The 18,316-nt window shown below is 38.2% G+C and overlaps 1 protein-coding gene across 1 annotated transcript in view; it reads right to left on the reverse strand.

Annotated features, from left to right (window-relative positions):
• Positions 1 to 1,854: 1,854 nt before the first annotated feature.
• Positions 1,855 to 18,316, reverse strand: part of st6galnac3 (ST6 (alpha-N-acetyl-neuraminyl-2,3-beta-galactosyl-1,3)-N-acetylgalactosaminide alpha-2,6-sialyltransferase 3) — a 94,849-nt gene continuing 78,387 nt past the window's right edge. Inside the window, exons 4-5 of the mRNA XM_056264396.1 lie at positions 5,422 to 5,529; positions 1,855 to 2,205 (exon numbers count right to left, since the gene is read on the reverse strand). Of these exons, the coding sequence (XP_056120371.1) occupies positions 2,016 to 2,205; positions 5,422 to 5,529 (298 nt within the window). The 3' untranslated portion in view covers positions 1,855 to 2,015. The remainder of the gene's footprint in view (positions 2,206 to 5,421; positions 5,530 to 18,316) is intronic.

Here is an 18,316-nt window from a genome sequence, read left to right on the forward strand (position 1 = left end):
GGTCAAACATACACAGATTGGTGCATAAGAAGAAAGGCTGTCCGGGCTGAGCTGCCAGAAGATGTCAGAATCACAAGCTGATACGAAAACTTGTTACGTTACAGTACCGGCGACGATGAACGTTCTTGATACATGCACAAAAAAAAAAAGAGTGCATGCTGTGTTTGATGGGGAAAACACAACACGACAAGCTCAGAGGGAGTCTCAAAGCAGTAGGTGATCCCCAAGGGCGCTGCATTGTCTGCTGGTTTATATGATGCTACGACACTTAGCTACAGTAGCTGATCAAATTAACCTGCTGACCTGACAACAGGGACAGTGTACCTTCATCTCTCGGGAATACAGGATTCTGACGGGGTGGACAGGAGTGTCATTTTTAAATAAGCAAATAAGGCATAAAAATGAAGGATAGGTTGCTGAGTTGCACCGAAATGCTACACTTCATACAGGCACAGTCTTGACATCCACATTCACTCGCTCTGAATCGTTCCTCGTGTCTTTTGTCGACAGTAGTCCTGCATATCGTAAGCAACGGCTGCTTTCTTGTCATGGCACATAACAACAGAAAATCACTTTATATTCTACTGTCTCAGATCAACAACCACCTGGATTCTACTCAGGTATTCATTTGCACAAGTAAAAACAGGAGATAATAAGTTCTGAATGACCTATTAAGCGGTTTAAAGGAAGTTATGCGAGTCACTTTGGGAATTTTTAGGATTTGAGGCTAAAGGTTTTTATGGGTTTTGTACAGGGGTAAAATGTTTGACAAAAGAATGCCCTAAGATTGGTTTCAGTCCAGTACTTGTCTATGAGACGAAAATAAACTAGGGCTGGGAGATATATATCAAATTTTCACAATATATTCATAATTTAATGTGCTTTTAATTTAGCCATTGTGTTTCCTAAAGACTGTGTCATACTCGAGTATGACAGTGTTTATACAGAAATGTTTTAATAGCATATTTGATTTAGACTTTAGTGGCAAAAACTTCATTCGTTTCTGTAAATCGGTTGATTTAAAATTCTGATTCTGCAGTTTGTTTGCTATTTGTTTTGTTTTTATATATATATGGTTAAATATCGTTCTAATTTGGGTTTATTTGGTGAAAAATTTTGCACAGATTTTTACAGTATTTTACTTGCATTAATCATTTGAATCTAATTGCAGCAATGGCTGTCTATAAAAAAATATATATGTAGATAAATTGGTTCACATGAATTATTAACATCGTTAAATACCATTTTTCCTTAGGTTTTAGAAAAAATGTTTAACACAGATTTTTACTGTTATTTTGAGTCTAACTGGCTACAATCGCTGTTGAAATAGTTTGATATAACTGAAAAATAATAATAAAATAAATTCTCCCTTGAAAAGGGCTGTTCATACACGTTTCCAGGGCGTGTTTGGCCATTGTTCTTACGTCTTTTGCAGCGTCTCGCACGTGACACGATATTCTAAAAACAATTGAACAATTTCAATTTAAAAGTCCCGTTTTTTCTTCCACTGCCGTGTGCTTCAAATTTGTAAACTCAAAACATGATTTGAGTGGATGACCTCTAAGCCATTTCAGAGCACATATATGTATAGAAATGAATAGAGAATATCATCAAAAGGCTGAACAATTATTTTCTAATTTGTATGTATAATTTGGTATATCGGCCAGCCCTAATGTGAGGTGATTTAAGATAAAACAAGGACGTGATTTTCTACTGAGCCCATTCTTTCTGCAATAAGTGTATGTACTCTGAAAGAAATATACTACTTGATTGTGAACAACATGAGAACATGCTAAATCCACTATTCGATCACACCAGGATTAACACCAGGTTCATTAGAGACCTCTCCTCATGGTCACGATGGGACACTTGGACAGCTACCATTTGAAATCGCATTCGAATGTTTCGTTTAGACACTGCATGACAAGTTTCATGTGTGTTACTTTAAGATGGAGGGGGAAAGAGCCAACAAGGCCGTAGTGTTAAGGAATATTCTGAAGGAATGGGAGTCTTGGTCATGACAGCTGCCATTCCGGACTGAAAAACTTAATGGGGTGCGTCTTTGCCCACTTGGCAAAAACAGCCTTCTCTGTGATGAAGCGGTGCCCGCCGTAAGGAGCGCTCTCGTGCAAGAGGTATTCGGCACATTCGTCACGACTTCCTGCTTCATAGTAGTGGTAGGGGACCTTCCGGTAGCCTTCTGATCTAAAGTAAAAAAGAAAAGAATGGAAGAAATTGTTATTTTGTTATTTCATGACAATTAAAGTGCCATTTTCACTATCCTATATTTTAAAAGGCGTTAACAACTATTTTAAGTTACTCTTTATTTCGATGGTCCACTTTCGACGTTCTACTGACTATAAGTAACTTTGCCACTGTAAGGGCCTTTCACACTAAGCGTGACGCGACACGAATGTACGTTGCGATGACGCTCTTGAATCAAAACAATAGATCCCTATGGAGTTTTTCACAACTGGCGCGATCAATCGCAGCGCGACAAAGCACGACTTTTTTTCCGACCAGTGTGTCGATTTTTTCCCCCGTGGCCCTCGAGTAAACAAGCCGTCCAATTAGATTTGAGCTTCCCCGAGCCGCTACTGTTGCAAAAAAATGTTAGAGTGGTGGCACTGTTTTTAAATCCTGTGTAAACACAGAAGAAAAGAATTCCAGAAGAGAATGGATTTTGAGTTATTTTAATTATTGGTGTCTGAGAACAGATTCATGCTCACATGTTCTTTATACAGATGATCATTTTCTACTCAATTTTCCCCCGTATGATATTATATGAAGAGCTTGAAATGGTGTTTTCTTCTGCCCGTGTCTGTTATGAGTCAAAGAGCTCATTCGCTCTAGAGCTGTCAGTCGTATTATGTGCTCATAACTCCTGCCCTTCCGAATGACGACGTTGTGTTCATTTCCTCGTTCTGAGTTCCGCACATAAACAACTATAAGAGAAACATTTCTACAGATGAAATGTAAAGCCAAATAAATATATGAGTATGACGATATATGCTCTGTATGTGTTTTTCATGTATTTTCATGTCTTACATGAGAAATGCTAAGCAGGTGTAAACGTTCAGTTTATTATAAAAATAATAATGCACGTATGCCCATTATTTAACCAAAATCCACTTTAGATCGCAGTCTGAAGTTTTTACACGCACTCGATGATGGTTTCTGTGTAGTACCAAACTTTATTTATCTTAATTTACTGTTGTATGTTGTGCAGGTTAAAGCCAAATAGAAAAACCTACGAGATACACACATGAGGAAAAATGTATTCTCGGTGGGTAAACGGTCTATTGTTCAGGCGTGAATTAGCTGAAGGCAATCAATCGTTTCACATTCAGTGTGAATGTTCCGTTTGTCTGTGATTCGCTTAGCTTTATTGCGTCGTGCTCAGTGTGAAAGGGCCTTTACGTGTTTGATCAGTTTGGTTTTGTTTTCTCTGTGCTATGTTCCTATTTTGTGTGTTTTGTCTCTACAGCCAATTCACGTTACAGCAACTACAAGTCAGTGTATTCTACTAACCCGAACCCTGACCTAACAGCCTACTAATACTCTAATGAAAGTTAGTTGACATGTAGTTGACAAGTTATTTAGTGGAATGTTTAAAGTGGACCATCGGACAGCTTCACGTATCTCTTGAGTGAAACTGAAAAAACCATTAGGAAAAAAAAATATGAAAAAAGAAAAACAAGGACATTTTTTCCTGGAATGCACTGATGAATCACGCACAATAAAGTCTATGAAGCACGTACTGTAGCAGTTTTGATTTTGCGGAAGCTTTAACTCATTGCTACTTTTTAATTCAAAGACTGAGTCCATAAGGAGAATTCCCGCTGAGAAATGGTAGCTCTGAAGACTTTTTTTTTGCTCTCAAATAGATTCAATTTTTCTCTCCCAGTAGCACCTGTTGAATTTTAATTACAAGAGATCCAGCAAGGTCAATTGCAACAACAGCTCAGCACATTATGCTAAAATAGATACTTCCCAGCTGAACTGCCTTTCATGAAAATGACTTTGTTGGAGCCACTGTTTTCTCATTTGCCAGTCTTTACAGGTGACTGGGAGTTGCTTTGGAATGAAAATTGCTCATTGTTTTGAAAGGGAGAGCGAAATGAATAAATGGTTGGGAAAACAGACTATAATAGCTACTTTACAAACACTCTAATCCCATTATTGTGTGCTTTGCTTATGTCTATCTGCAGTAGGGGGGTTGTGAGGTTGTTAAGGACACTATCATCAAAATGGAATCATAGTGAGAGATTCATGATAAAAGGGCTTTTATGCTGCTAAAGAACTATTGAATAACAATGTCAGGACTCAGGAGACATGCAGGGGAATGTGTGAGAAAACAACAGAAGGAACATTTTGAACACCAAAAATGAGTGCAGTAAATAAATAAATAGTACTAAATAATGTGTTCAGACTTTGCTTTGGTGTTCAACATATTGCAACGTTACAATGGTCCTAAAGGGGGTCATGACATGAGAAATCAAATGTTGTACATACAAAAGGTCTTTGTACCATTACAATATCCTGCAATATAGTTTAAAATGTCCTCCACAGTACAAAAAGCCTTTATATAACCAAGGTCCAAAAATGGCTTGTTTGTTTGCGAGATTTGTAGAAGAGTTGGAAAGTTGCAAAGAAACTTCGGTCCCGCTTTATATTAAGTGTCTTTAACTACTATGCAGTAACATTTAAATGAATCATTTGATACATTGCACTTATTGTGTCCATACATTTTTACATTGTACTTATAGTTGAAAAAAATACCAGCATGTAATTACAGCTGTAATTCATACATCCATAATTACATTGTTGACCTTCTCTTACCCCTTAACCCACCCTTACCACCAAACCTTCATAAAATTGAGGCTAAACCACTGGAGTCACATGGATTACTTTAATAATGTCTTTACAATCTTTCTGGGGTTTGAAAAAGGTAGTCGCGTATGCTGTCAATGGAGGGATAGAAAGCTCTAGATTTCATTAAAAAGATCTTCATTTGTGTTCGGAAGATGAACGAAAGTCTTACGTGTCAGGAACAACACGAAGGTGAGTAATTAATGAATTTTTATTTTTGGGTGAACTAACTCTTTAAAGGAGCCACCCACTTGAAACAGATTATTTCAGACAGTGTCAGAATGAAAGTTAAAAATAATCTTTTTTTTGCAAATATTTGATCGTTTTTTTGTGCAAAAAACTTCTAAGTGAATCTATTGAACATATTAAGATAATTTAAAAAAAAATACACCTCATGACTCCAATTTTGAACCTAAGATATTGGTGTGTATGTTTGTATTATTACAGACAACTGCTCTTGTATTAGCTCTGCTGTCCTATTACACCCTGAAAACAGGCGAAACTGCTTTAAAGACCACTGTCAAGTGATAGATTGCATGTCAGTCTTACTTGCAGTATGTGTCATTGATCATGCCGTAGACTCGGATCTCCTTGCACATGTCCATGGCCAGAATGAGCGTGAACCAGCCGGTGCTCAGGTACGACCCCGACTGAATCCTGGCAACATAAAATCATGATGTCAGTACTCAAATGACCCTATTTACCCATGGGTAAATGTCTTTATTCCAAAAGAAGTGGTTGATAAAACATCCATTCAAATAATCCACATTATAGGTCCCCAAAAGCTAATATCTCTTTCAAAAAGGGAAATGAAGCACCTGTGTGTAGAACATAATCTGGGTGTAGATAGATAGTGAGAAAGACCAGGACTAACAACATAGAAGATGCTCTATATAGAACAGAAACAAGCTTTACAGGTAAGCAATGAATAGTTTGTGTGAAATGAAATCCCTAAATCAGAGATGAGTTTGAAGTAAATAAAGTCCCATCACAGTTTAAATGCACACATGCTCCCATGCCTTATATAAAAGCACCTCCACAGCCTCAGTACCGTCCTCCATCTCACAGTCCTGACGCTTTTATTCCCTGCAGCTTGAGCCTGTGAAACTCTCCCCTGCAGGGCTCAGGAAAGTGGTCAATCATCAAGACATATTAGAGCACGTGGCCATTTAGAGAAGCTATTGGCACCTGTGGAAAAATCCATTTTCCAGACGCTTTGTAAAGAACACCGGTTTCATCAGAAAGAGCAGACCCGCTTTCAAAGTGCAGGCATTAATTCCCAGCCATCTACCTTCCTCTGCTCTGTGCACCATTACATTACCATTCATAGAGTTTCTGAGACATTGTTCAGCTGAATATACTGTAACAACCCTTAATGATGACTTCTCTGCTGAGAAACCTAAAGGGATAGTTCACCGAGAAATGAAAACCCATATGCTTTTCTTTTTTTTTCAGTGGAAAACAAAAGAAGAAAATTTGAAGAATATTCATGCGGCTCTTTTCTACATCTTGAACATGACTGTCAAACTAAAATAGTCCTATAACCCGTGTGCTTCATTCCAGCTATCATTTGTGTGACAAACAGACTGAAATTTAAGCTGATATTAACTGAAAATTCTCTGCAATAGCCCACATTTCACTGTATTTGAATACAATGAATGAAGAATTCTAGTTAATAATTTATGGAAATTTAATTTAGTTTCTTTTCAGAAGACTTGGAAATACAGTTCAGCAGTCATTCTACTTTATAGAAATAGAACATGTATGGTCAGCGGTGGTCTATGGAAAAGAGTTGTCTTCAAAATGTCTTCTTTTGCGTTCCATGGAAAATATATCAGCATATGGCTTAATGACTTTATCTTTTTGTCTCATTTTATATACAGGTGGAGCTGGGGAAGGTGGAGGGCTTCTGAAAGTGTGCTGCACTGTTAAGGCAAATGCTAACTGAGCATTTGAAGGTTGAACAGAGAGCTCATTGGCTATTGATACAGCAGGAACCAATCATCTGTGCCCTACAGAGAATGATGTGGTTGCAAGCAGATTGAGTTAAGGACCCATCATCACAGAACATTGTTTATTTTGTTATACTGCAAAAAGCATATTTTCCACTTATTTTAAACTTGTTTATGCTTAAAACAAATGTGACAATGCTGTTATACACTTGCATTAGATACATTCAATGATAACTAGAGCCTCAATATGTAATGCTGTTTCTGCAGTAATTATAACTCTTTTCAAAGATTCTGAACTTGAAAATAAATCCACCCAAAAAAACGTAAATTCTGTCATCATTTACTCAACCTCATGTCATTACAAACCTGCAATGAAACACAACTATGATATTTTCAAGAACTGTTTTTGTCCATACAATGGAAGTCAATGGAGTGAGGAACAACACTGGACTGCAATGACTATCATTTTACTGTATAAAAACATTGTAGCATTCTTTAAAATATATTTGTTTGTTTTCTGAAAGTAAATGTGCAATTTTTATTATTATTATCCCTTTAAGAAGATCATTTTTGCAATGTTGGAACAACAAAAAAATATATATATTTTGGAGGACACAATTGTTATAGCTAAATATAAATATAAGCTCATCTGTGCTATAGAAAATAATTTCGAATTGTCTTTCATACATTAGTAAATGCAACCTAAAATCATGTTTACGATAATGCACTTACAATGGCAGTATATGAGGCAAGACACTGGAATAAACCTTCAAATAACACTATTTGGAATATATAGACTTGCCCAACATTATACAATGCCACAAGTGAGATAGAATAGCTTAGCAACTTGCGGAAATGGAGATGCACTGCTATTCTTTACCTAATTGATTTATCTAAACAGCTCATTTTTTATGGTGCGGTTCTGCTGACTAACACAACTGAACAGTGCTTCCCTAAGATGTTTTAAAATATTTCTTCCCCTGGGATGAGTTTTTCATTTAGCCAGAATGGTAGAGTTTCCTAGCGCTCTTAGGCTGTGCCAATTTATCTTTGTGAGGAAACTAAGTACAGCCATTATTACCTGGCACATTAAAGAAGACAGACAGTACCTCCAAGCTAAGGTTGTGTTTACTTTCATTTCGGCAAGATCTATTAATAACCCAGAGGCTGTCAGCAGTTGCTAGTAAATGATAGGCCTTTAGTAAGTGCACCAGCTCCTGTTTTTAAGTGGTTTTACCTGGTCAGCACAACTTCAATTTATCCACCAGCAGCTAATGGTGCCGTGTCTGGTTTCAGTCAAGCCAATATAAAGAGAGTTCGTCACTTCTTTTTTTCAACTTTTTACCTCAATCATTGCTAAACTCATTCTTGTGTGTGAGTAATAAAAGGTTTGAAATGACAGATAAATTCTGTATGCCAAGATGGGCAGATTTTTATTTTGCCACTTGTTATTGATGTACTTGTATTTGTACTTGTAAACAAAAACAAATACATATTTTAATTTGATTAAAAAATATATATATACACTCACCTAAAGGATTATTAGGAACACCTGTTCAATTTCTCATTAATGCAATTATCTAATCAACCAATCACATGGCAGTTGCTTCAATGCATTTAGGGGTGTGGTCCTGGTCAAGACAATCTCCTGAACTCCAAACTGAATGTCAGAATGGGAAAGATTTTCACGCACATCCGTTTCTAGGGTTTACAAAGAATGGTGTGAAAAGGGAAAAACATCCAGTATGCGGCAGTCCTGTGGGCGAAAATGCCTTGTTGATGCTAGAGGTCAGAGGAGAATGGGCCGACTGATTCAAGCTGATAGAAGAGTAACTTTGACTGAAATAACCACTCGTTGCAACCGAGGTATGCAGCAAAGCATTTGTGAAGCCACAACACGCACAACCTTGAGGCGGATGGGCTACAACAGCAGAAGACCCCACCGGGTACCACTCATCTCCACTACAAATAGGAAAAAGAGGCTACAATTTGCAAGAGCTCACCAAAATTGGACAGTTGAAGACTGGAAAAATGTTGCCTGGTCTGATTAGTCTCGATTTCTGTTGAGACATTCAGATGGTAGAGTCAGAATTTGGCGTAAACAGAATGAGAACATAGATCCATCATGCCTTGTTACCACTGTGCAGGCTGGTGGTGGTGGTGTAATGGTGTGGGGGATGTTTTCTTGGCACACTTTAGGCCCCTTAGTGCCAATTGGGCATTGTTTAAATGCCACGGCCTACCTGAGCATTGTTTCTGACCATGTCCATCCCTTTATGGCCACCATGTACCCATCCTCTGATGGCTACTTCCAGCAGGATAATGCACCATGTCACAAAGCTCGAATCATTTCAAGTTAGTTTCTTGAACATGACAATGAGTTCACTGTACTAAAATGGCCCCCACAGTCACCAGATCTCAACCCAATAGAGCATCTTTGGGATGTGGTGGAACGTATATATATATAAGTATATATATATATATTAGGGCTGTCAGTTAAACGCGTTATTAACGGCGTTAACGCAAACCCATTTTAACGGCGTTAATTTTTTTATCGCGCGATTAACGGCCTTTTTGGCCTAGCAAACTTTGTAGTTTTTTTTCACATGCTTTTTATCAGGACGCGGCATGTGCGGCGCGGCGCGGTGCTTTGAAACCCATTCATTTAAATGGCTTGCGCGACGTTTTGTTGCTTCGTCGACCAAAGCGCAAGCGTATCTAGCTAGACCGGAAACAAAACAACAGGCACGACGCCGCACACACTCGTTTGGGCTTGCGAGCCGGCCAAATAGTTGGTTAACGTTGCGTTTTAAGTGGATGACGAGCGCGAGACGCCGAAATGGATGCCAATAAGATTCTGAATTGAAAGTTTACTTTTAAAAAGTTGCCAAATGGTTCCATTGACAAGACCAAAGTGATCTGTGTGTTTTGTCGTTGTGAACTGAGCTATCATCATCGCAGCACGTCCAGTCTGAAACATCCCTTTTCTTTTTTTTTCAAAATTATATGACATAATACAGTTGATATAAATGTTTCACATATACTGTTCTAAATTATTACAAATCATCATAAGATATGAAGAGCATTATAGATAACATTCATATCAATGAAATTTAAGAACATTCGAATCACATATTAGAAACAAGAAAAAGAAAGAAAGAAAAAAACAATGGAAAGGAGGTATACATGTATAATTAAAATAAAGAAGAGGAATTTAATTATTTTGAAACACCACTTGATGGCCAAGCACACACACACACACAGCTGATGCGAATTCTCCGCCCCCTCGTCAATATCAGTACCTGTCAGTATTTCTTTCACCCTTTTATTGATGGACAGTGTTACATTGTGTGAGAGATTATTTGCTCCAAGTGAGAATGTTAGTGTGAAATTGAACACAGTATATGCCAATGTTGTTTTCAATAAAAAAAACATGAGGGCTTCAAATACTTAGGAATCAATATCTGTAGCACTTGTGACAAAATATATGAAGAAAATTACTCCTCATTGCTTAATAAATCAAAAAAATAGTTACTTAGATGGATGGCCCTCCCCCTATCCCTGATTGGAAGGATTAACACAATAAAAATGAATCTATTACCCAAATTTATTTACCTATTCCAGTGTTTACCACTGAAGGTCCCTATGCCATTTTTCAAGGAATTAGATAAATCACTTACTTCCTTCCTGTGGCACAACAAAACACAGAGAGTCAAACTCCTTACCTTACAGGCACCTTATTCTAAAGGTGGCTTGAATCTCCCAAATTTTAAAATGTATTATTTGGCTGCACAACTTCGTGCCTTGTGGGGTTTCATTGCAGAGTAGATGAAGTAAAATGGATGTCAATCGAACAATTTGAATTACAGGATAATACATTAACTATTATACCATTTTTGGAATCTAAAAAGAAACTAAAAACAATCACACAAAATTCAATAATTTCTGTTACATTTGACGCCTGGCAGCAATTACATGCATTAGTCGGACAAAACATAAAATTATCGGTTTATTCACCTCTTACAAATAATCCCAGCATTCCAGCAGCTCTAGCTGATGGAATTTTACAAAACTGGGAGAGAAAAGGAGTAAAAATTGTCAGTGATCTTTATATTAATAATGTCTTTTTAAGTTTCAGTCAAATGTCAGAAATTTATGATATAGATAAACATAACTTCTTCAAATATTTTCAAATTAGAAGCTGGATCAAGAGTCAAACTAAAGATATTTTTCCACACAGACCCGAGGAATCTTTGCTTGAAAAATGCATCTTTAATCCCAAGCACAACAGAATTAAAGGGTTAATATCTACAGTGTATAAAACTACAATTGAAAACTTGAGAATCTGATCTTGGGTGTACCTATACAGACGAGAATTGGAACAGATTATTGGAATTGGCACAAACAAAATTGGTGTCTACTAAACACAGACAAATTCAATTCAATATTTTTCATAGAACATATTTTACACCATACAGGTTAAGTAAATTTGGAAATGACATCTCCGATCAATGTCAAAGATGCACCATTTCTGTCGGAACTCTTGTCCATATGCTATGGAGTTGTTCCCGTTTGAAACTATACTGGGCTTACATCATATCAGTAATTTATCGGGTTTGTGGACAGCCTCTGGATGCTGATCCCAGGATTTGGTTACTGGGGGACATAACCCTATTGAAGCTGAACTCAAATATGAAGCATTTTGTGTTGTTGGCAGCAACGGCTGCCAAAAAGTGTATACTGAAGGATTGGAAGAGTGTCACCCCCCCCAGCCAAAAACACTGGGCCAATGAACTCCTGTCGTACTGCACACCAGCAAAAAAATTTCACTCTATCCGAGGAAAACTAGATGTCTTTGAACTGACTTGGACTCCTTTTCTGAACATCCTGACCCAACTTGATATGACCACAGACTAATTGTAAATCTATGTTTATTACTGCTTATTTTTGTTATTTTTTTTTGAATAGCCAATACCTTGCTTGTGGAGAGAGGGCTTTTTTTTTTATTTTATTTTTTTACTTTTTTTTGTAATAATGTAAAAAAATTATAAATAAAATGTATAAAAAAATAAAAATAAAAAATAAAAACATTTGCACAAAGCAAGCCGATCCACTTTTCCATGTTGATAAGAGCATTAAAATGAGAAAAAATAATGGGACAAAAAGAAATCAAGAGACATTTAGAATAGATAAAAATGTGCGATTAATTGCGATTAATCGCGAGTTAACTATGACATTAATGCGATTAATCGCGATTAAATATGTTAATCGTTTGACAGCACTAATATATATATATATATATATATATATATATACATACTTATAAAACAATCAAAGTTATTAAAAAAAAATTTGTTTTATTAATTTTTGATTTGGCATAGCACTTTCATATGTTGCCCTCTAGTTGATTTAATTTCTTCTACAGTTCTCATTTGTAAGTCAGTCGCTTTGGAAAAAAAGTATGTTAAATGATTAAATGTGAATAATACTAAATCAATTATAGCACCAACAATGTAACAAAATATATTCATGATTCATCACAACTTTTTTTCCCTTTTGTCAAATCAACTTATTTTCACTAATGTTGTTCAGAAAACATATTTTGAAATTCCACTGATTAAACTAATCTCTTTCTTTGTATTAACTAACATTTTTTGTTTCAGTGAAGTTTAGGCAACCAGGTTACTTACTTTTTAAACCAGCAATCATTTACAGTGAACTAAAATAAAAATTAATTAAAGTAGCACAGATGTAATAAGGCTTAGTTAAACAAACCTAATAAAATTAATTTGATCTTACTATACATTAACCTAATCGCATTGACCTAATCCAACTAAACATTGACCTACATTGACCTAATCCAACTAAAGTGTGTTGACCCAATGGAGCTGACTTAATCGGAATGAAATGAATTAAATTGTGTGGAAAAACGTTCTTTAATCAATTTTAAGTAGGGTTAATTATCATTTATTTATTTATGTATTTGAGTTTAGACAGCCTACAGCAGATAGTGGACTGGAAATGTGTTGAGAGAAAAAAGGAAATTATATCACGACTTGCTAAAAGCAAGAATCAAACTTGAAACTATTTTCCAAAATAACCATTGTTAAATGGCATAGTTGCCATTTACAATAGTAGCAGGAGAGACTATTCGCCTTGGCCAACTGAATACATCAACAACAAAAGCATCTCCAATTGCTTGGCAGGAGTTTCAGTTTGTTAGTGTGTGTTTTGAGAAGCAATCTTTGTCCAGTTTTATGTTTTTATGAGTGGTCGTTACAGTTGTCATCTGTGACGGAAAGCGACAGTGTTCTGTGCCGTGCACGACTCTTAGACACGCTCTCTGCTTCTCTGTTGCTTGTTTGTGTGCTTTAAAGTGAAATCAGATAGACATTCTGTGATGTGGAGCTACAATTTTATTTCATTAAAACAAAAACTGGTAACACTTTACAATAATGTTTAATTTGTTAACATTAGTTAACTACATTAGATAACATGAACTAACAATACTACTTATATAGCATTAATCTTAGTTAATGTCAAGCTCAATATGTTTTTAAGGTTTATAAAAGCTGTAAAAAAATATACTGATCAATGTTAGCTCATATTAAATTCCTGGTTGCATATGCAACCCCTGAAGGAGGGAATGGAGGACATAGTCGACGTCGACTGAATGAGGATCAAGCTTAGGGAGCCTATCTTCTTCGTACTACTATTTAATCAAGCCAATTCAACATTGGTGTGCGTGATTACACGTACCGCCCCACAGCGCGGGTATAAACGCGGAAGCACCAGTTGCTTTTTTCGCTGAGGAGTCGATCAGCCCCCAGAGTCAGAGGTGGTCCAGCAGAAGTGGCGAGGGGACTACGTCCTCCGTTCTCTCCTTCAGTCGAGAACGTCAGACGTAGTCGAAGTCGACTGAATGGGGATCTAATGAAAACGCCACTAGTGCTGCCACCCTCCAGTGCCTAGACAGAAGCCTCCTGATCCCCCTGCATTTTAAGGCGGAGAAGGGACAGGGCTTTAGGCCAGGGAAGTCACTGCTGTTCCTACAGGACCACTGAGAAAGCGTTCCCTGTACATGGAAGGAAGGGACGCAGCGGAAGCCAAATCCTGCCCAAAGGGAGGTAACATGTGTAGAATACACATATGAACTGGGTGGAAGACCGGGCAGTACAACATATGGAATGTCACTGGTGTGACTCCAGCCTGTGACAGGGGGAGACCCAACCGGACAGTGACTGCAGAGCAGGCTCCTGCCGAGGGAAGACACGAGCTCGCCGCAGGGAGCCGTACTGTGGAAGAATACACATGTGGGATCACCATAGGGATCGCAACATATGGACCCAGCCTAACACAGGTTCCACAAGGCCTGGCTTCGGATGCTCCGCCGCGTCCGTCGCCGGAGGGTGTGGAGGAACTCAACAGGGTTCGGTTAAGAGGGAACTCTACTGGAGCAAGAATTGTGCACGTATCCAGTCCATATGAGGGGAATGGTGCAGCAAGCCGACACTTCGAACCGGGCTCACGGTGAAACTGGCTTCATGAGAAGGGAGCCCACGGGAAGCAGCGGTTCAACTATGGGTGTCGCCCAGCCCCAGCCCCCAACTCTAGAATATCTGTTAGCGAAGCACTCTGTGTCAACGCCTAGGCGGGAGCACACACTCACTTCAGAGGAGCTCACCACCTAAGTGGACACGTGCATCTTGGGATTTTCACCAAGATGAAGGCAGCCACCATTCAGTGGGCCAACCTCGCTTGGAAACAGCCTTCCCTTTCTGCTTATTTCCTAAACAGACAAGAGATGGTCTGAGGTCCTAAGGCTTGCGTTCTGTGCACCTATAACCGCAATGAACGGACGGACAGAGTTCCAAGCTTGTACAGTCGCTTGGTCGCGCCTTATTGAGTTGCGCATTTTTATGTTCAAGGTTGACAATGTTGACAAGGCTATGGATCCAGAATGATTCCACACACATATCCGGAGTAAACCAGTTTTTCAAAATTGTTTTCTTTGCAGAGGTAAACCTGGCAAATACCATTTTGAACTGAATTCGCTTCATATCAGAATTATCATTAAGGAGACAGAAACCAGGATCAGGAACATAAAAAAATGTCAAGTATGTCCGTTCCAACTGAGTTTACATGCAACCAGAACTTAGAGATAACTGTACAATCCCAACACATGTGTAAAAACGTTCCAGGTGAAGCAGTGTTACATATATGACAGCTGTTAGTAGCTTGTAATTTCATCTGGAATCTCTTATAAGGTGTGATGTAGGCTCTACAGTATGTATGGTTTTGAAGTGAATTAGTTGGTGAGCTAGGTTCTTAGAAGTCATACTTAGATTGCACCATATTCTCTCCCAATCTAGGTTTATATTTAAACTCCCCAACTCCCTGTTCCATATGGATTCAATTGGTAGAGCCTTGGCACTGTGCTGAATTAGTGCACTATATAATAAAGAGACAGAAGATCTGCCCAGTAATTGTGCAATCCATTGTAACATGGGATGCGAGGGGAGAGGAGAATTCCAGGGAACTCCACAAGTTTTTAAGGCTGATCTTAGCTGAATGTAAACAAAATAGGAGGACACAGGAAGAGAAAAGTGTGTTCTTAAGTCTTGTATGGAACAAAGACATTGAGTGTCATATACAGTATATTACCTAAAGTATTCACTCCAAGAGATGACCAAGATGGTTGATTAAATGGTTGATTAGATGTTCTGACAGAATTTAGAAGGGCCGCCCATCCAATTTTCTGCTTTCTTCTACACTTGTATAGAGTTTGCAATGATGGGCCCAAAATTATTTTTAATTGTTTTATTTGTTACACTAGAGAATAGGATTTCTTGCAGCTTGTGTGGTAATATCTTAGATTCAATCAATCTCCATGCAGTGGTAGACTGTGGGTCAACCCATGTGCTGAGTGCTCTGATCTGAAATGACCAATAATAAAGTTCAAAGTTTGATACTGCCAAACCACCCAGCAATTAGGGTCGTTGCAGTGTATTCAAACGAACCCTAGGCCATCTCCCATCCCAAATAAAACCGTCATGGAGTGAATGTCTTTAAAGTAATTTGGAGGGGGGCAGAGTGGTAACATAAAGAAAAGGAAATTGAGACGGGGCAATATGTTCATTTTAACTGTATTAATTCTACCTTGAAGAGACGTCTTTAGATTCCTCCATCTATGAATGTCTAATTTTATTTTGCTTAGCATAGTGTTGAAGTTGTCTCTGTTAATTTTATGTATGTTTTTATAGATTGTAATGCCCAGATATGTAAAAGCGCTTTTGGTCTGGATATAGATGGGAATAGGAGCATTTGTGTGCATATTATTTAGAGGCATAAGTGCAGATTTTGTCCAATTAATTTTGTAGACTGACAGGCAAATTCCCTAATGACTGGGTGAATAGAGGTGTCAACGTTATCTAAGAACAAAATTATATCATCCGCATGCAGGGATATAATATGACTATGGTGACCAATTTTCATAGGGGAAGCTGAAGATTGCCTAATGGCTTGTGCTAGAGGTTCCAGAGAAAGACAAAATAAAAGTGCAGGTTAAAAGGAGAAGAGATTATGTCACCTGTTAGAACACTTGCTGAAGGTGAGTGGTATAGCGCCTTGATCATTGCTATAAAATGATGCCTGAAACCAAAACGTTACAATACTGCCAACATATATTTCCACTCTATCCTATCGGAGGCTTTATCTGCGTCAAGTGAAAATCCACCACAAGGATTTGGGTGTGTCTCTGCCACATCTATAATGTGTAGCAGTCTTCTCATTTTATCAGATGCATAGCGTCCCTTGATAAAGCCTGTTTGGTCTTCATTGACTAGAGATTGAATCACTTTTTCCAGGCGCAGAGCAAGTACTTTGGCATATATCTTAAGATCACTTGTAAGTGAGGATATTGGTCTAAAACTAGAGCACTCAAAGGGATCTTTTCACTTTTTCAAGAGTAAGGTGATGAGTGCTATTTTTTGGTCTCTATGAAATATCCCACTCTTGATTGCAAAATTAAATGAATCCAGCATGAGTGTGCCAACCATGTCCCAGAGTTCTACATAAAGCTCTGGTGGGAGACCATCCAATCCAGGCGATTTGCCTTTATTGAGACATTTCACAGCTCTATGTAGCTCACCCAGCCCTAATGCAACTTCCAGATCATCTTGGTCAGTTTGCTTGAGACAGGGAAGCTCCAATTTGTCAAGAAAATGTATACTGGTAGCATCGTCATAAGAAATCTCTGATTTGTATAGATTTTCATAAAATGTTAAGAATGTATTATTAATGGCCTGCGGATTAGTTGTGATTTTGCCATCAAGTGTATTTATTGCTGTCTAGTTCTATGCAGGATAAATTCCGCCTTTGATACGGCCACTATATTGTATTCATCTTTCAAAGATGCCAGTAGTTTAGACTGATCATCTGAGAAGCTATGTTTTTGTAAGTTCTCTAATGATTCTATTTTGTTTTCAAGATTTGTGATCTGGGAAGCTTTTGTTTTAGCTAAAGTTGAGGAGAATGAAATACAGAAACCACGAATAAAACACTTTGTGGCCTACCATAAAACTTGTGGATTAGAGCATTCCTTTCTGTTAAAGCAGCACTAAGTAGGAATTCCGTTTTTGTCAAACAGCGACCCCTAGAGTCGCTGTGGAGTACATGTACTGTCGTGAATAGCACTCACGCAGAGATGGCTCGCACTCACGGCCGGATCCCCTCTCCCTGTACACCGGTACCTGTTTAGTAGGATGGACGCTGTAACGAGTGGAAATAAGGTATGGCCCCTTTAAGAGCTGTGAGCGCCCTGCGCCTCGAACACCACATGTATACGGCGCCGGGTTGTTTCTGTTTGATGCTCATTTTATCAGAATTTTATCAGATCTGTTTTTTGCCGTAAAGCAATTCGTTACCTCGCGAGACCGGATATCACACGATACTTCCTAACAAAGAGGGCGGCGGCCCGCCGGCCCAAAGTTGCAAGGGTGGTTTTGCGGCTCACAGGCACCAGGGGGGTGCGAGACGACCACCATTCAACACGAAATCAGTTATATAAACATTACAATGACTCCAAAGCTGTTCGGTTAAGGTAAAAAAGTTACTTAGTTCACCTTTAATATCCAAAAAATCTTTTAATTGTCCTTTAGTGAACTAAGAAATCCAGAGTTAGTTAGTAAAGATGTGTTTAAACGCCACCTGGGGGCCTTTGTCTTAATGTTGGGCAGATCGATGTTGCATAATAGTGCAATCTGAGTGATCAGATAGTAGAATTGGTATGATAGTAATAGACGTATGTCCTGCAATTAGGGTTGGGCTAATTGGGCTAGTTTAAGATAAATATAGTCTATCCGGGAAAATGACTTATGTCTGTTGGAGAAAAATGTGTAATCTCTAGCAGAAGCATTCTGCATACGCCAAATATCAACAAGATTTAGATCTTTGAGAAGCGTATTCAATAATGTTAGATGAAGGAGTGGCTA

This window comes from Rhinichthys klamathensis, unplaced genomic scaffold, assembly GCF_029890125.1.
Source record: "Rhinichthys klamathensis goyatoka isolate OS25496 unplaced genomic scaffold, OSU_Roscu_1.1 h1tg000011l_1, whole genome shotgun sequence".
Taxonomy (NCBI): domain Eukaryota; kingdom Metazoa; phylum Chordata; class Actinopteri; order Cypriniformes; family Leuciscidae; genus Rhinichthys; species Rhinichthys klamathensis.